The sequence below is a fragment of the Equus asinus genome, chromosome X (genome assembly GCF_041296235.1).
Source record: "Equus asinus isolate D_3611 breed Donkey chromosome X, EquAss-T2T_v2, whole genome shotgun sequence".
NCBI classification, from domain to species: domain Eukaryota; kingdom Metazoa; phylum Chordata; class Mammalia; order Perissodactyla; family Equidae; genus Equus; species Equus asinus.
In genome coordinates, this window is record NC_091820.1 from 11,688,000 (window position 1) to 11,707,464 (window position 19,465).

Sequence of the window (19,465 nt, forward strand, 5' to 3'; positions counted from 1 at the left end):
AGTGCCAACTATGGCTGCCTATCACACGACAAGTCTTTGAAGTTGCTGGGTGTATTTCTTTGGTGTCCTCCTATTTACTAAACAAGGCTAACAGACCTAATTGTGCCTATTCCCAACACTGAATCAGAACCAAGTTTTGCACTTGTCTGGAATGATGCTGATCATCTGCTCAGGCTACATGTCTGTGTTGGGCAGGTCCTACAGAATGAACTGCTTTGTGAAATTTGAGGTGAGATAGGACTACACAAAGCATCCCACCCTACGTTAACCTCGAACCATGCTATTGAAAACTGTGGGAGAGAGGGATGCAGGAATATACATACAAACAAGGTCAGCCTTAGGCAAAATCGAGGAGAAGACAAACTTCATCTTGGTTTCCCTCCAGCCCAATGTTTTGCATCACTTCCTCTCACCCTGTCGAAATCCCACCAGGATCTGGTTGCCCATGCAGCCTCCCATCATGATCCCCAAATAGTTACTGCACTCCTACTATCCAAACCTTTCATACAAATCATTATAAGACATGATTCCTGTCTTCCTCTCTTTTTTCCTTGCCCTCCCTCCATCCACACAAGCAAAATCAATTCCCCCTCCTTTGGACTACCATAGAAGTTGTACATACTACCGTTTTAGCCCTTCTCATATCACATTATGCACGTTTGCCAGTTTCTCTCCCTAGCTAGGCTATGACCTTATCTGAGGACAGTGGTTGTATCTTACCCACATTGTCTCTCCAGGGCACTAGACAACGTGTACACGACAGATGCCTAACAACCGAATGAATAGAGCTCATAGACAAATGGGACACACGAATCAAATGATAACTGTCAGTCCAAAAACCTCACGGGTTGTGAAGACAGATGGCTGTGTGGATGTAGGGCAGCCCAGAAGGCTTCACCAAAGAGAAGAAACACTGGTTGGACCTTGGTTAATAGTAGCAAGGAAATGGAGATGGTGAAACCCTCAACTGCACATTTCTATAGGACTTTGCACTTCACAAAATCCTTTTCCCCCAAATGCTCTGTTCCCTCCTTGCCCTGTGTCAGAGGAAGACCAGAAGGCTCTCTTGCCTTATGCTGAGATTTCCTTTCCTCTCTCCCCACACCCATCCATTAAAATACATTTATTTAAGGTCTCAAAAGGGAAATCCATCTAGAATTCATTTGGGTGATTGTAAATTTCACTGGTGGGACTTTTTTTTAGCATTCCTCATAGTATCTAATTAAACATGGACCATAAAAGAAAAATCAATGGAAACAAAAACCAGAGGAAAATGAAATTGTTATCAGAAAGAAACATGGGTCATTGCATCATTAAAGATATTAGATTCCAAAAATGATCAAATCATATTAGGTGTCTAGAAACTGCCAGAGATAATGGCTGTCTGTTTTTTTAAATGCCCACTTAATGTTTAATGTAAAATTGAATATTACATCATTTTTCTTAGCTCTTTTATATTGTACTTATTTTTCTTACCCTGAAAATCTTGATTCCTAAAAATATTAACAAATTTACTCATTCATTTTATTTCACAATATACACAAAACTTTTAAAATTGCAATGACAACACTAATAATAAAACAGCGGAGTGAAGACTGAAATTTTTGTGCCATTCTTTTTGTCTTTAGAACGTATCCCACTAAAAATGTACAGTTAGAGCACTAGGTTTAAAAGCCCTTAAAATAAATGTTTTCTCCATGTGGTTATGTTGTTGATACCTTTACACAAATTTTTAAGTTCTTCGTTTGTTCCCATTTGTTTTTAATTTTAAGATTTGGGTGTTTTTTTCTTTTTCTGTTTAACTGGATGTTTTAAATATGTAAACATTCACAGCTTTCAAATTTCAAAATAAAAAGACAAACAGAGAGAAGACTCAGGTCCATCCTTATCCTCCCCACCCTCACCCCAAAGGGAACTTTTTTTTAAACATCCAGTTTTAAGTGGATTACAGAGCGCTCTGATTTATAAATAAAATAAATGAACAGACAGGCCTTTGGAAGGGCTCACTCCTTCTGAGCACGTGTTGTTTGCCTCTGCTTGCTCTCTGGAACAGCTGGAGCCCGTTACCTCAGACTCCCTCTGTCAGGAAACCCACTGCCCCACTCCCAAGCTCTGCCATGAGAACAGCCGTCATCCTTTTTTGAGCCAGCCCCAGGAACTCACTGGAATACGGCAAAGGCAAAAAAAGAAGGAAAAACGCGTCTGCCTGTGCTACCTGTTTTCATGATTTAATAGCTTTCAAATGCTACTTTAAGAAGTCGTTCTTCTGAGCTTGCCAAGAAAAGAGAGCTTCCTGGTGGAGGCGGGGGAAGTGTTTGGTTCTCCCCCCATGATGAAGTGAACAGAAGCAAACTCAGACAGGCAGGTGAAGGGAGAAGCTGAGAATTTGGGCTCAACTGTAAAGTCAGCAAGATCCACTTAAGATGTGCCAGATACAATCGAAGAATTCAAATTTCCCCTGAAATAGAGAGAAGGGTATAACGCAAAAATGTCCTAAGTTTACTATCCAGCATTCTGATTGCCAAAAACCCACTGCCATTTGGCATTTGGACATGCTATAAAAGTACTTTCCCAGAAAGCCACATAAACTATATATTTTTCAATCAAACTAACGTAGCAGGGATACTGACAAAATTGCATCTTGATGATAAAGTGTTTCAAATGACATTCTGCCCCTAAGTTTCCTGGGTGAAAACAAAAGCTGGGAAATGTGGTGGGTAGCTGTTGCTCTCTAGTTCTGGTATAGGAAAAAGCGTGTGTGTGCACCAATGGCCTGCCACAGCCCAGAGACTCCATCAGCTCTCCAAATCGGAGGTGACAATCGAAGGCTTGGTTATAAATCACGCACCAACCCCTGCTGATTAGTGGGCAGGGTGCTTTTTGGCTGGGAGAGAATTGCCTAAGGGACATGGGGTCCTCCAATGCCTGCCAGAGCTCAACCAGGGCGAGGAACGGGACACACCCAGCAGGGACACGTTGAAAGCTGGTAAGTGTGTCCACTACTTGAGATCAAGCCACAGCCTGAAAACCCACAGGAAAGATGCTACAGGAGACAAGAAGACACCTGCCTGTGGACCCCCAAAGAGAACCACAAACCTCAAAACCTCTGCTCATCATTGCTGTCACTGCTTGAATTTAGGAAACCTGCAGGGAACAATCTGGGTCTTGCAAAACAGCCTAGTATTTACATTTAAAGAAAAAAAATCTATCTGGTTTTCATTTCTCTACTTCCTAATCCCTTAAACAGTTTATTTTATTTAAAAATATAGTTCAGCTAATTTTGTTGTTCTCTCAACTTCTTAGTTGGCTCATATTAAGCAGAATTGCAGTCATTGCTAATTTCTATATTGTCTATCTTCTTACCATTTTGTCCTAGTTTCTCTTATTCCAGCATTCATTTACATTTTAATGACTTCACTTATGCACCCAGAAAATATTTACTGATTGTCTTGTATGTATCAGGCACTGTTTCAGGTGCTGGGGGCACAGTGGTAAGCAAGATCTGAGTGAATTACATGGAATGCTTGGCAAACTCTTGGAAATTGAATTTTTACAATTTTGGTTATCATCTAATACCTGAATATAGTCTGCCCATCAGAAGGAAGCTTCCTTTTGCTATGTCTGTAGGCCACACGAACACTGGACAAAGCTTTTGCAAAGAAGTGAAAGTAGCAACCACTTACAGAGGGCTTACCTCTCACCAGGTATTGTTCTAAATTCTTTACACATATTAACCAATTTCATCCTCCCAATGATCCTCCAAGTCATTAGAATTATCTCCATTTTACAGATGAGAACACTGAGGCCCAGCAGAATTAAGTGACTTCTCTAAAGTTAGTCAGTGCTAGAGCTGGCCTTGAACCCAGGCAGTCAGGCTCCAGATTGCCTTTTTCTGACCCCAGTGAGGCTGAGGCCTCCTTAAGATTTGCTTCTGACTTAATGGAATTTAAAACAGCAGGAGGCAAGTACAGGCGTTTGTTGGAGAAGAATCATGTTCCAGAGAGAACTGGCAATAAATATTGCTGATTGGCTGCCTGATAAGGATGGAATGGGGTTTGGAGAATTTCATACTTTCATGAAATAAACATGTGATTTTGACCTTCCAGAAGTGACAGAAACTATTCAAAGTATCCCATTTTTATCTTTTCCCCCTTTCAGCCTTCATTTTAGACTGTGCTAGCCTGGCAGAATCTTGCTAAAAATTGGCTGTGGCTTCCCAGGGACTGAAATAGACACAACCTGGGAAATGGGGACACATCTACCTTTGGGAATAGCAAAAGGACAGTTGTGCTGCTTGCAAAAGCTTATAGCATCTTGCACAAAACCGCTCACCGTTTTTGTGGACATTGGAACTGAAGTCCAGAGAGGTTAAATAAGGTCTCCCAAAAACCACAGAGCTGGACCTTAACATCTTCTGTAGGCGCCTAATCAAATAGTTCCTCATGATGAATAAACTTCCATGTCTTGGATCCCATGGTCATTACAAATATTATAAACAATGGTCCCTGGACCACAGCATGGGCATCACCTGGGAGCCAGTCAGAAATGTAGGCCCTCAGACTTACCCAGACCTGCTGAATGAGAGTCTGCATTTTAACAAGACCCCTGGGTAATCCATATAAATATTAAAGTTGGAGAAGTGCTGGAATGGTCACTAATTCCATTTTCCAGATATTTCAGTTGCACAGAAGGGAGCTGTTGACTCTATATTGGTTATAAGCACATCAGTCTCTTGAAAGGTATACTCTCAGCCTCGTAATTTAACTTAAAATTATCTTCCTGATGCAAAACAATCTTCAGTTTGTTTTTATGGTACATCTAGACTATTTAAGATCCAGTCATTTCATGGTGAGCAGATATGAAGGCTTCAGATATATGAAACTGTTTCTTAAGAGACACAGAAAGAAATGGCCAATAGTCCCCCCATGTTTACAATGACTCACTGGTGTCTTCTCTTCAGAGCAGGTTAATTACTTTTCCCAAATCCCAGCAAGTCCCTTTGGCATAGACAGCAAACATAACCTCAGCCCACCTCCTGCCCAAGTTAACACAAAGGAATCAAATAATAATAACAGCTAGCGCTTATGTGGTGCTTACAACGTATCTGGCGCCGTTTTGATTGCTTAATGTATAAAAAACTTCCTTAATCCTCACAGCAAGCCCATTTTATGGATGAAGACACTGAAGCAGAGAGGTTAAGTGGCTTGTCCAAGGCAACGCAACTAGTTCATGGTGGCGAGTCTAATCCAGGCTGCCTGTCTCCAGAGTCCATGCTGGTAACCACAGCACCACACTGCCTCTCAAAATTCAAAATAATGCTTCCCAGGGTTCCAAGAGCCCCTTATTAAAACGCTCTCATAGTAAAGTCTGATCATTTACTTGGGAGAACGCAATTCACTTCAAAGATTTTACTCGACAAGAAGAAAAAAGAGAGGCCAGCAGCTACTAAAACATGATTTTACAAAGTTAAAACATTACCTCTGGTCTCTAATTCTTAGTTGTGATTGCAAGACCATGCGGTCTGCTGCTTGGAAGTGCTTTAAAATGTCCTTCTGCCTGTAATTGGAACCAGTTCCGACATCAAATTTGCATTGTGTTCTATAAATGAGAAGCAGTTGTGAACTCCAAGGATTCGTGATACTGCTGGCTTTGCTTATCTATTAAATCAGTGGTCTAATTTCTCTTTTTAGCTGCAGACAGCTCAACTCTTTTTCTAAATGCAATCTTAAGGATGATCCCAATACACACAACTGGGCAAAGTCTTGTGCTTTGGTTGAAGTGAAGAGGGAAAATCTCTTGACCTCTACCACCCACCTCAGCACACCCTGAAGGCACGTCCCTTGAACCCCAGAGTCCTGGAAACAGAATGATAGTTGCTATAGGAAGCAGTGAGCCGCTCCTCGTCTGCACTAACTCAGCTCTCCTTAGGCCTCGCTGCCTGATTCTACACACAGCTACGACCTTTGCCTTATGCTGGGAGGACCTCACAGGATCTCAATTCTCCTCTGTGGAGCTGGAGGGGAGAAAACTCTTGACATACACTTGAAAAGGGCCCTGCCCAATGCTTGGCAAACAGAAATGGCTCACAGAAACACGATGAAGGGTGACGTGTCCAAGTGCAAAGTAAGCCATAGGCCTGCCAGGGGGACAGACAGCAGTCAGATATATATGCTTAATAGGGGGTGAATTTTGATTGTTTTTTCTTCGATTACTTCTGTTTGCACTGGAAACACAAAGCAAAATAATGCATACACCTAGGCATGGTACAGGTAAAGAACTGTGGTTATAGCACATAAAATATAAAAACCCCTAAGTCCCAGCAAATAATCATGACCACTCTGTTCACCATGACGTGCATCCCACTGAGTGGTTGGCTAGTAGCCACCATCAAGCCATCATCCCTGTGGGTGCATATAAACAAAATTTAAATTTTACATAAATTAGTATTTAAAATACTTTTCAGTGCTGGTTGTCCACAGGGAGAACGGCAAAGTGGTTCCCAATATGTTGATGCTCTCAACTCCAGGTGGCACGTGTGGAACTGGATGTCGCGACCCCTCTCAGATCCCCTTGGATCCTCTTTAACCAGTTCTGTGCCCCCTATCCCACACTCAATGGCCATAAGTAATGACTTGGGGTAAAGGAGCATGAAAGCCCAGCTCCCTTGCCCAGGGTGGGTTGGGACAACTCAGAGGCAAACTGATCCTCCAGTCTCCATCTCTTGTGGGACTTTGCGGGAGATGGCACCCTTGCTTGGCTCCCTTCCCTTCCCTGTCCTGGTTCGTTTCTCTGTTCCCGTAGGGGCACTTCCTTTAAAATCACTTGCACACGAATTCTCATCTCAGGGTCTGCTTTTGGGAAACCTCACCTAAGAAACTGCACTACCCAGCTCACTACCTAGCTGGCCAGTACCTCGAATCATCTGGCGTGAGGAACTTGGCCTCCCCAGCAGCAGTTCTGGTGTGCAATTAACACAATATTTGCCATATCCTTTTCCTACCACAAATCTGCTCATCATATTTAGCCTAAATTGATCTTATGTGATTAAAAAGGTGGAACTCTAAATCTAAATATTATAAAGTCTCAGTTGAGAAGAACGTACAGGGCATGGTGTTTATATGGGTTAGATAAATGTTCATGTTAATGTTTTAAAAAAACTTTCTATGATGTAGTTGTGTGCTTTCCATACTTACTAAGTTGGGAATAAATAATTTGAATAAATTTTCAGGCAGTGGAGTTGGTTTTGTTTTCTGTTTGTTTCTTAAAGGTACCGATCTGGCAGTACCAAGGAGCCACAAAATTGCACTATAAGCCAAAAGAAATAGGCAAAAACTGTATGCATATTAAGATGTACCTTGAAAATTGCTTTTGGACTAAGTTTTTTATATGAGCTTGCTTTCTTGTAATTTTCCTAACTCTATGGGTTTGCATGTGGTAAAAAATTTCTGGGTTCCCTTAGGTTCCACTTATTCCGATACTTAGGAAGCAAGTCCATCCCATGGGACATAAACTGTGATAAACCCAGTGAGAGCTGCTGACCCAGATGGGGCCAGCCTATGTCATCCTACACCTCTGTTTTCACAAACACATGACAGCACGGCTTACCTTTATTCCCAGGGCTTCTCCAGAAATGACAGCAACTGTCACACCATCCTTACTGGGTTTAGGGATTTCTTTACTTTTCAGTTCCTGGTACTGAGGCTCCACCATCTTCTCTGAGCTCCTCAAATTAACCCACAGTTGGAGGCCATGGGCTGGCTCCTCTGAGCAAGGCATCTCAGCGTGCAGAATGCCCCGGCCCGCAGTCATCCACTGCAAACACCAGACCAACAAGAAGGAAATGTAAGCCCCCTATAACAAGTCTGCGGGTGGGACGAGTATGACACAGTAACTAACTGAGGCACCTTACAAGTGCCACTTTCAGAGTGCCTGGGCGTCATGAGGAATAACAAAACAACAGTGACAACTGCTGAAGCCCTTCCCAGTTTCCCAAACGCTTCCCATGCTTCCTCATTTGAAATCAAAGCGTCGGATCCAAAGTTCACACAAATGGAAGAATCCTCTTTGGCATCCCTGGGCCTTTGATTGAGCTCTGAGATGGGGAGTTGCAGGCAGATAGCGCATTGGGGAGTGCTCGCAGGACATACTCCTTCAGAAGTGAAAAAAGCAGGACTGGGCAGGGGGAGAAGCCAAGCAGCAACGCAGTTCCAACAGAAGCCTCAGCCAAGCCAACAGGGAGCTCTAGAGTTGGATGAACCTTCTGAATTGTCCCACATTGAGGCAAGATTGCTGAGCTTTTCTATCTCCACATCAGCAAACCACTGACCATGCTCCACCCCTTCGCAGGGAGTACAACCTTGAGAGAGGCAGTTGCTGCGGCAGAGGGCAGTGCCCAGGGCGGGATGCAGCTGTGAGCCATCAGCAGCTGGACGATACAGGCATGGGCCTAGAGATACACACAGAGGTCCACAGTATCCACTACACCACGGAAGATTGACTTGAGTCTCTGCTTGCTCAAGTCCGGTAATGGAGCCCTCACTACTTAGAGAAACAGTTATTGCCTCCACTGTTGCGCAAATTCTTCAAGCGTGCATTTACTTCTTCTTTAAGAGCATATCAGGGGCCAGCCTCAGACACTAACCTTGAGATCAGAGGATGAAGGGATGGAACTTAACAGATAGGTTTCCTGCCTGTCTTAGCTTGGGTTCTCCCACAGAAGATCCTGAGACAAGGACTTAAGTGCAGGTAGTTTATTTGGAAAGTGATGCAGAAAGCACAAGCAGGGAAGAGTAGAGAAGAGTGAGCTAGGTGAGGGAGAAAGCCAAAAAGGAGTGTTAATGAGCGAGCTACACCCGTGGGCACCTGGGGCGCAATTCCCCTGGGAACCATGTAGAAGATGCATTTGAGAATGGTTGGCTGGAGAGGAGGGGAAGCTAGGGTGTTTATCCACCGACTCCCATCCCTCACTGACGAGAGTCCCCCTGGCGGTGTAAATCCTTGGCACATCCGGGCTGCAGACTGCCAAGTACTGGGCTCGAGAAAGCTCTCAGGCAGAGTAGCAGCACTGGAGATGGGGAGCCATGCACACACGTGGGGACTGTGACCATGTGAATTCAGAGCTGGGTCAAAGGGCTACAGGGCAAGCCAACAACAGCATCTTCCACACGGCCCTCGTAACTTAAACAATTAAACTTAAACAATCCTTAAACAATTACACAAATAATTATTGATCTTAGGATTGTGCTTGGCGCTGTGGAGAATGATAGGCTCCTGTGAGAACAAAGGCAATGGTCTGCTCATTCAAGGCATCAGCCTTCAGTCTGAGACCCAAAGAAGGAGCAAGAATTGACCAGGGGAAGGGGAAGAGATTCCACACAAAGGGAACGGCATGTAAAAGACTGAGACAAGAATGAGCAATTCAAGGATCTGAAAGAAGGCCAGTGCATATTTTAGAGATTTCTTTCTTTCTTTCACTAAATCTAAAGAGACTTCCCTCTGTCTTCCATTTGATAAGGCTGATGAAACCTTCTAGTACAGGAGTCTGCAAATTACAGCCCACAGGCCAAATCCCACCTGCCACTTGATTTTATACATAAAGTTTTATTGGCACAGACACACCCATTCACTGACACACTGTCTGTCTGCTTTCCTGCTGTAAAGGCAGAGTTGAGTGTTACTACAGACCATATGACCTGCGAAGCCTAGAATATTTACTATCTGGCCATTATAGAAAACATTTGCTGACTCCCGCTCTAATGCAATAGAAAGTAAATCTAAACATCCTCCCACGCTGCACTTCTATCTGACGAGAGCTACTGGTGTTCCTCAGACTTGTCTTCTCACTTTTAAGCATTTTCCTGTTAACAGTTCATCTCTCCGTATGTTCAATCTGCCTTTCATACCTTGGTTTTTCTTTTTCAGATATCATCTAGTTTGGCAATACCTTTCTTTAAATGGCTCACCCATTGGATTTGGAGGGGGAGAACAAGGTTCTCTCTCCAACCTCATCATTTAATACCTCTGAAGCCATGGACATCATTTTTTTAACTCTTTAAATCCCCATTCTTTCATTTTTAGAACGAGGTAAAAAAAATACTTACCTTAGAGAGATCATGCATACGGAAATGCTGAATAAACAGAAAGACATGATGCAATTGTTATTCTAATCAAATGTGAAATTCTAATGGTAGGAGAGGTGTTGACCAGCACCTAACAGGTACAACTGCAGAGGCAGCCTGAAGGCAAGGGAATTGCCAGTTCCCTGGTCAGGACACACCAGCCATCTCATCTACCGCTCTGGGCAGCCTCCACTTTATGTCCTGCTGCAGTGAGAGGATACTGTTGACTTTTGGCCACAACTCTTTGTCCTTTTGCTTTTCTGTCTATAAATTTTATGTTTATTGAAACATTACGATTCAAATATTTGCAGTTTTCATTCCACAAAATATGCAAATGATCCCAGAAAGTATATGATATAGAGTTCAGACTTACAAAATGGGCAAAGATGATGCAAGCATTTCCCGGGGATTTTAATTGTAACACGTCTCAGACAAGACTAGGATGGTGGCAGGGTTTGGGTCACCGTCTTAAGTGACAATACCTACCCCTGTAAATGAGTTGGAAGATAAACAGTAAATTGTCTCAAATGGAGCAGAAAGGTCTAGAAAGATGAGGACTGAAACTGGTGCAATGAATTTGGCAATTAGGACATCAGGAGTGACCATTACTTGAACAGCTTCAGTAAAGGTTTGGGGGCTGGTGAGAGACCAACTCTGATTTCGGTGAGTGGAAGATGAAATGGAAGATAAGGAAGTTGAGACAGTCACTCTTGATTCCTCGTTTGAGAAATGTAAGAAAAAGACTAGGTGGGAGCTAAAAAGTGATTGAGGGCATCAAGGGAAGCGTGAGAGAAGAATATAAGAGACCTGTGCAGACTTCCAGGCTGAGTGGAAGGATCCCTAGAAAAGGAGAGGTCAAGGATCTAACAGAGGGAGGAAGGAAAGCACGAATGTGCTGGAAGTGGGTGAGATCAAGCATGCACACCCAAAGACTATTAAACCATCAGCAATTCCTTTTCCTTGCCCATACCTGCAGGTCTCCTGGGTTCATTTGACCAACGTGTCCACAGAAATCTTCATGGGCCATGCTTCCCCCTTCCAGGAGGTAAGACACCTTTGAAAAAATAAGCAGAAGAAAAAGTAGATGTTGGATAGCTGTGAAGAGTTGTTCAATTTTTCCATAGAAACGTGTTGAGGAAAGTGTCAGAAGCAGCTAAGCCAGAAGGGCAAGCTGAGGGAATGAATCTCAGTGAAAGGGCTGTGCTAGCCCATACAACGTCTTTGAGAGAATTTCAAACAGGAGCCCCTTCCTTTGGGCAGATGCAGCCCTGAGCATGCCAGAGCTCACAGCCAGGTGAGAGGAGCCCCCACTTATCCCCTCAGCCTGGCAGGCAATGGCCCTGCCATGGGTCCTGGAGCTCAGAGTGAAAGAGAGGCAGCTCCTGTTGAAACAGCAGGGGCCCTGTTACCAAGGCCATGTTCACTCAGCTGTGTAGGATGACAGATCTCAGGTCTCCACATCTTTCCCTAAAAGCTGATTTAAGAAATCCAAAGGAAATGTATTTCTGACACCAGGCACACAAACTCACTAGGTGCTCGATAAATGTTGGTGAAACACATCAAATGAATTCATGCAAATTAAAGTCAACTTTTCCAGCAGCATGCCCATACTAAATCTAGAAGTGGAAAGAAATGCTGTGTTGTCCAATAGAGTAGCCACTAGCCACATGTGGCTGCTTAAGTTTAAATTACTTAAAACTAAACAAAATTGGGGGCCGGACCCATGGCCAAGTAGTTGGAGTTTCACACACACTTCTGGAGCCCAGGGTTTGCAGGTTCGAATCCCAGGCGCAGACATACTCTACTCATCAGCCATGCTGTAGCAGTGACCCACATACAAAGTAGAGGAAGATTGGTACAGATGTTAGCTCAGGGCTAATCTTCCTCAAACACACACAAATAATAATAAAATTGAACAAAATCAAAAATTTAGCTCCTAAGTTGTATTAGCCACATTTAAGTACTCAAGAGCCCCATGTGGCTAGTGGCTGCCATAGTGGACAGCGCAGATTACAGAACATTTCCGTCTTTACAGAAAGTTCTATTTGACAATGCTGATCTGGATAAACAAATTTGGAAATCAGTAGTCAGCTCTGGTAAGCATTTTGTGTGGGGAGCAAAACCTTACCAGGACCCTCTGCAATCACAGTACCTTTTGGTAGAATGAGATGTCACCAACTCTAAAGAGGAGAAAATTCAGCCCTTCTTATTTCATTATTTTACTAAAAGGAAAAATCAAGCAACTCTTAAAATTCTCATTTTTAAAGCTATTGTGGTTATCCTAACAAAGATTAAAAAGACCCCCAAATACTTAGAATTTTAAACTACCCCAGGGATGTGGTAACATTGTTATTTGAAATATACAATTTAATACTTAAAGCTTAAAATGTTGTGTATGGGCCAGCCCGGTGGTGCAGTGGTTAAGTTCGCACGTTCCGCTTCTCGGCGGCCCGGGGTTCGCCGGTTCGGACCCCGGGTGCGGACATGGCACCACTTTGCACGCCATGCTGTGGTAGGCATCCCACGTATAAAGTAGAGGAAGATGGGCATGGATGTTAGCTCAGGGCCAGGCTTCCTCAGCAAAAAAGAGGAGGACTGGCAGTAGTTAGCTCAGGGCTAAGCTTCCTCAAAAAAAAAAAAATCTTGTGTATGCATCAAGGTATGGGCTCTCTCTATATAACTCTTTAGATTTGACCATCCATTTTGTTCATTTTGTACACATTTATGAAATTCATCTGTAATTCCAACAAGAAATATCAACTAGCCTAAGCAGATCTGAAAGGCGTGTGCAAAACCATGTTTATCTGTAACCATGCCTCAGGCCTACAAGTAACAATTTCGAACCTTTACGTTACCGGATGAAGTTTTCATATTCTAGCTCTCCCAATGTTTTCTTTACAGCTTAATGTGTTTATCCTTTTTAATCTTGGAAATTTTACTTCAAAATTCTATTTAATCACCATTAAATGAGTGAATGAGAAAATGCAGTCTGCAATTAAAATCCAAGCATCTCTTGTAATTATGTAAGCCAGATCTAATTTTCACTCAAAGATCCATTCAACTAAATAACAATTCAAATCAGTTCTTTAAAAAATGCTTCTTACTTACAAACCACAACTCTCTAAAATCACAAAAAGAAACAGAGTCAAAATATCATTATATTTAAACAAGAAAGAATAACAAAAAAATTTAACCAAGAGGTGAGAGAAGAGAAAATATTTATGAAGTTCTCAGCATACACATCAGATATTGCTGTTTTACACAAATAAAATTACTTCCTCCTCCATACCAGAACCCATTATGTATGTCTAGGCCAGATCGCTTTTGTAGTCTGTGCTTTTGCTTTATCCTAAGATATAAAATGTAGACCTAACTGATCTTTTTCATATGAAAATTCAAAAAGTTGTTTTATAAATCATAAGTGGCAGTGGGTTTTTGACCATTTTTCCTATACCTTTGTATATTTAGAAACAGCCAAAATATGATCAATTCACAGATATAAAACCTACGACAAAAGAATTTTAAAATAAAAAATTAAGAAGGCAAGTTCACCAACAGCATTCATTTATGAATTCATTGAACAAATAGTCATTGAGGTCTTCCAATGGAGAAGACAGATACAGTGATTGCCTTCATGAAGCTTACATTCTCATGTGGAAGACAGAGTAATCAGGAATAAAATAAGGAATCAGTGTCCCGTTGGGTGAGTATAAGGTACTGTGAGGAGAACAGGAAGGTATTTAATTCACACTTGTACATAAGGTAAAGCTTCTCAGTGTAGGTGAGAGCTAAAGGAGGGATGGGAATAAGCTAGACAAAAAAAGATGGTGGTGAAGGTGGCCCAGAAGTGTATTCCAGGCATAAGTGAAGACTGAGAAGTGAGAGAGAAGCATGGCTCATTCAAGCAATGGGAATGGCAAGAGATAAGCCTAGAGAGATGAGAAGGGGCCAAGAAATAAAACCAATCACAGTGCTATACTAGATTTAGCCATGACCGTGTCCTCCCACAGCCATGTCCTGACCTATATCACGTGACTCCTGCTCCATCAGCTGCAGCTGATTAAACCAGGGCACGATGTTCCACACGGAGTTAGGAAAACCCTCCGCTGCCCTTTTTGATATATCCTTCCCCACGGAGGGTACTCCATTGACATGAGCTCTCCTCACCTCTTGCTATACCTCGCCCAGCCTTCCATAGTGGGGAGAGGACAACTTAATCTGATTGGTGGACTTGAAAGAAGAAACTGCACTTGCACAGCTGAACCCCTTCCTCTCTGGGAATCAGCCTGTCCACAGAAAGCAACTGTTCCCTTCTGCTCTTTGCCTCTGTGAGAGGGCCCCGCCCCCATGGCGGTGGCCTGCAGGGGTCCAGCACAACCAGTGAGATCCAAATAAGATGTGCTTAAGTTTCAGGTACAATATTCGGAAGCCCAGCCGCCTGCAGATGTAAGCCATATTCTCTAATATCAGCTTTATCAGAAATAAAGGTATATTTCTGTCTGCCACCTTTCTTACTTTTATCTTCTCCATTGGTTCAGAATTCAGGCTAGGAAAACAGGCCATGATTTATCATGCCTCCTCATACCCCAAACTAAGGGCAATGAAAGACCTGCTACTGTCATGCTGTTGAAATCTTACATAGTAGTCTTGTAATAAACCCATCTCTTCTTGAGCTAACTTTATTTGGTGCCAGTTCTTGAATCCAAATATTTATAGAACACTTACTACAGTGCAAATCAGGGCTGGCTGACTTGAAGACTCTCCATGTTTCTTCCTGCAGAACAATGTCATTGAGGTATACTGTGTACAGCATGGCCTGGGCAACAACCTTTACCCCAGCAGGTGACAGCCAGACAGCTACAGAAATTGGAGGTTCTAGGTTGTGATGGCTAATTTTATGTCAACTTGACTGGGCTAAGGGATACTCAGATAGCTGGCAAAATGGTATTCCTGGGCGGGTCTGTGAAAGTGTTTCTGGAAGGATTAGCATTTGAAGCTGCAGACTGACTAAAGAAGACGGCCCTCACCAATGAGGGTGGGCATCATCCAATCCGTTGAGGGCCTGAACAGAACAAAAAGACAAAGGAAAGGCAAATTCACTCTCTCTGCTTGAGCTGGGACATCCATCTTCTCCTGCCCTCAGACATCAGAGCTCCCGGTTCTCGGGCCTTTGGACTCCACGACTTTCACCAGCAGCCCCCCTGGTCCTCAGTCCTGGGGCCTCACACTGAATTACAGTCATGTGTCGTATAATGACGTTTTGGTCAACAATACATACATGATGGTGGTCCCATAAGATTAGTACCATAAAGCCTAGGTGTGTAGTAGGCTATAGCATCTAGGTTTGTGTAAGTACACTCTATGATGTTCACACAATGACAAAATCGCCTAATGCCACATTTCTCAGAATGTGTCCCCATCGTTATACGACGCATGACTGTATACTACTGGCTTTCCTGGGTCTCCAGCTTGCAGATGGCAGCTCCTGAGACTTCTCAGTCTCCATAATCTCGTGAGCCAATTCCTACAATAAATCTCCTCTTATGTATATCTATATATATCCTATTAGTTCTGTTTCTCTGGAGAACACTAACTAATACATAGGTTTTAAGTCTAAAATCCCCACCTGGGAACTTGTTATAGTAATGGCAACAGTGCAACATTGGCATGGGACTAGAAAAGCTCCAATTGTATGGGAAATTAATACATGATGACAGCGATTTCAAAGCAGTGGGGCAAGAATGCATTTTCCAATAAATGGTGTTAGAACAATCTGCTGACCATATAAGAAGAGACAGTAAGTCCTCACTAGATACAGAAACGTGTTCCAGACGGATTAAGGATTTAAATGCAAAAAATACACTTCCACGATTTAAGTCTAAGGAGACAACAAAAATACAAAATGTCTGCACAAATCTACTTTTGAAATGCTTATTACAATAGCAAAAAGACAGGAATAATCTGGATGATGCATTAATAGGGTAACTTAGCTAAATTATGGTATAGCTAGACAAGGGAATACTATACAACTGTTAAAAAGTAATATACATCTTTATTTACTGACACAGAAAAATGAAATATTATTTAATCAAAAAAAGGCTACAGAACAGAAATTTTATTTAAACAGATCAAATGCAATGATTCATTTACATGAATTCATTTAAATAAAATTGTATGCAGTCATGTTCGGGTATGCATGGAGGTGCCTGGACAGACATACACCAAAACGTGAACAGTGGTCATCTCCAGATGGTGGAAGTGCAGGTGCGTTTTGATATCTTCTTTCCACTTTTCTGTTGGTTTGCGTTTTCTGGAATGAGTAGTTTACTTTTTCACAATGGAAACAATTTTTTATTTTGGAAAAATATAAAGATGCTGCCACTAATCAGTGAATGAAAATAAGTGATGTGCTTTATTCTGCATAGAAGCTGGTGAATATTTGTCCCCTGTTCAGGTGAACTGGGCTGGATAGGAAGGCAGTGAGACATAAGGAAGACACCAAGAATCAGAAGAAAATCCGTGTTATGTGTGAGGACAACACAGTTAGCCCCAACTTTAATATATTAGTAGGTGGAAAAGACCTGGAATTACTATGGAGGGCACTCATGCCAGAATAGGAATTAAGTACTTGGGACCCTATAAAAAGCTTACAAATTTAAGGGGACAAATAAAAAGCTTCCAAATTTCAAACTAACAGCCAAACTATAAGGATCAGCGTCTAGAATTGCTTTCCTTTTCCTGTGACGCATGCATTTTTAATTAAAATAACTGCATAATAACGGCAGTTTTCAATCTGTTTGGGCTGAAGCTCGTCTTTGGGTTCTCACAGGAGCCTCTTTCAGATCATATTCTTTTCCATCCCCAAATGTTTTTCAACTATCCAAGCCTAAGGGCTTTCAAGTTGTTAATCATCTAAAAAACTATGTCAGGCAACTTTAAAAAGTAAATTGCGGTGAGCGTGACTCATTTAAAAATGAAAATTTACGTGGACACTAGGAAAGGGTTTTTTATTTTTATTTTTTTGCAAATTTTACTTTAGAGAGCAATTCCAACACTTTTTCGAAAGGATTAAGAAGACAGTTATCTCCCCTTTTCCTCCACTTTTGCAGTGTGGATGTCCTTTTTTCTCTGGTAATATAAAAGTAAACATCATTTCTCCCATTCTAAATAACTAAAAAATCTGGTAAATGAAGCTTTACTGAGTCCATAACGCCTGCCTTTTATTACTTAAAGCAAAAACCATACTTTTAGCCTTTGGGGAAAAAATCAGGAACCAAGGAAACTATTGACCTTTTATTTATCTGTTATTTATTTTTGCTAAGTGCTGAAAATGCTACACTGAGATCTTAAGTATAAATTAATGCTTGCAGACGGATTTTTTTTAGACTCAAGCTGTACTTCTGAGAGTTGACACAATCCAGATGATTTTGGGGACATTACATAATCGCAAACACCTGGAGAACTGCCGTGGGCGGTTCAGGGAATTGTGGGTGTTATGTTTAAGCTCAAGAGTTGTGTGTACCTAACTAAGTGAGAAATCTGTAATCTGAAACAGGTGTTTTCTTAAAGACTTGACATGCTTCCTGGTCCTGCTTTGTCCTTTCCTCCTTCTAGTCCTAAACTTTCCTTGGGTCTTTACTAAATACTTTTGCTTCCTTGTCAGTTTTGATTTCCTCGTGTATTTGTGTTTGGGAGGAGACGGACACAGCCCACAATAATAATAAAAGAAAAGTGTCACCCGCATTGTGAAATTTACGAAAGACGTACCACAAGGAGCTATAAATTAATTCTGAAGAATTATAGCATAAGACAGAATATAGTTTGTTGTTTCCTTCTGGCTGGTATTTAGAAGGAAGAGTGTGATGACCTCATTCATTCTTATAGATGCAAGACTTCCTCATTAAAGCAAAATGTTTATATTATAGGAAAAAAACCCTTATGTTTTCTTCTAATTTCCATTTGCCCTAAATGGATGGCTTTTTTCCTATTGGTAGCTGAGTAGGAAAAAGAGAAAAACAAAACAAAAACAGGAGTTGAGGTCATGGCTGATGAGAGAGGCCGGCAAGGGACATATTGCATAATAGAAGCTGCTAACTGGTCTTCAAGGATAGAAACATAACGTTTGAATCCATACAGTTAAGGACCCAAGTTACTTGACAAAAATGTTTTAGTGACTTGAGCAATCACTGAGAAACCTGGAAAATCACCCCCACTAAACTGGCTCATCCAATCTCGACCCCACATACACACCTTCACAAGTGCCAAAAGGTGGAAAGATAACCAAACGGGAAAGATAACCAATACGGTTTAGGTATTCAACCAACGGGCAAATCCAAATATTTTAAAGCTCTACTGGGCCCTTCCTCGACATTTCCTGCCACAATCCTGCAGAGGCACCAATGTTTCAGGGACTCCCGCCACACCGCCCCCTGCTGGCGTGGCCCTGTCTCGGAGAACCACTCTGGCTTTGGGGCCCTGGTTGGAGTCTCAGGTTTGCCACTGACCAGGTGTGAGATGTGGGGTGATGTCCTTTAACTTCTTGGAGGCTCAGTTTCTTCACGTACAGCATGGACCTAGGAGGTGAGCTCACAGAGCACGGTGACGACTAAATGAGGTAATATGTGCAAAACGCCTGGCACATAAGAAGTGTTTGGTAAGTTCTAGAATCAGCATGTCTGCCACACTTCCGCGGGCAGAGATCCCGCCCTAGATCCTCCCTCAGGTGCTCCCTCGTGCTTCCTGGAATGTAGTCCCCCGATATTCTCATGGTTCACTTCCTCACTTCATTCAGGCCTCTGTTCAAACGTCACTGCCTAAGAGAGGCCATCCCCAACCGGCCCATCTAACTGATCAATCTGTTCTTTATCCTCCCACCCTGATTTGTTTCTTCTTCCTAGCTTTTTTACTATGGGATATTTTTTTACTTCCTAGCTTTTCTACTATGAGATACATTTTATGTAATTATTTCGTTATTCCTTTATTATCTGTCTTCCCTAAGAGAATGTAACCTCCATGAAAGCAGGGACTTTTTTTTTTGCTCATCTAGAATAGTGTCTAGGTGGCACTAAAGATCTGTTGAATGAATGAATGAATAGCAGCATCTTGCATTTGCATAGCATTTTGGCGTATAAAAAGCATCTGATCCTGGGAATATATTATTATCTACATGCTATCGATGACAACAGTGTGGCTTAGTGTGTTACACTGTTAATAACAGCAGAGCAAGGACTTAAATTAGCATTTTCTGTCTCTGAGAATAAAACTATCTTCACCCTCCCATGTTGCTGCACAAAAGCTGACAGTGTCTTGGCAAGAATGTACGTGTCGTGAGCAAAGTGCTTGCCTTT

The 19,465-nt window shown here is 42.1% G+C and overlaps 1 protein-coding gene across 6 annotated transcripts in view; it reads right to left on the reverse strand.

Moving 5' to 3' along the window:
* PIR (pirin) overlaps positions 1–19,465 on the reverse strand; it is a 91,275-nt gene that overhangs the window by 53,154 nt on the left and 18,656 nt on the right. For all 6 annotated transcript variants that reach the window (XM_070501913.1, XM_070501910.1, XM_070501914.1 and 3 more), the window contains exons 4-5: positions 11,089–11,172; positions 7,606–7,812 (exon numbers count right to left, since the gene is read on the reverse strand). In XM_070501913.1, the coding sequence (XP_070358014.1) occupies positions 7,606–7,812; positions 11,089–11,172 (291 nt within the window). The remainder of the gene's footprint in view (positions 1–7,605; positions 7,813–11,088; positions 11,173–19,465) is intronic.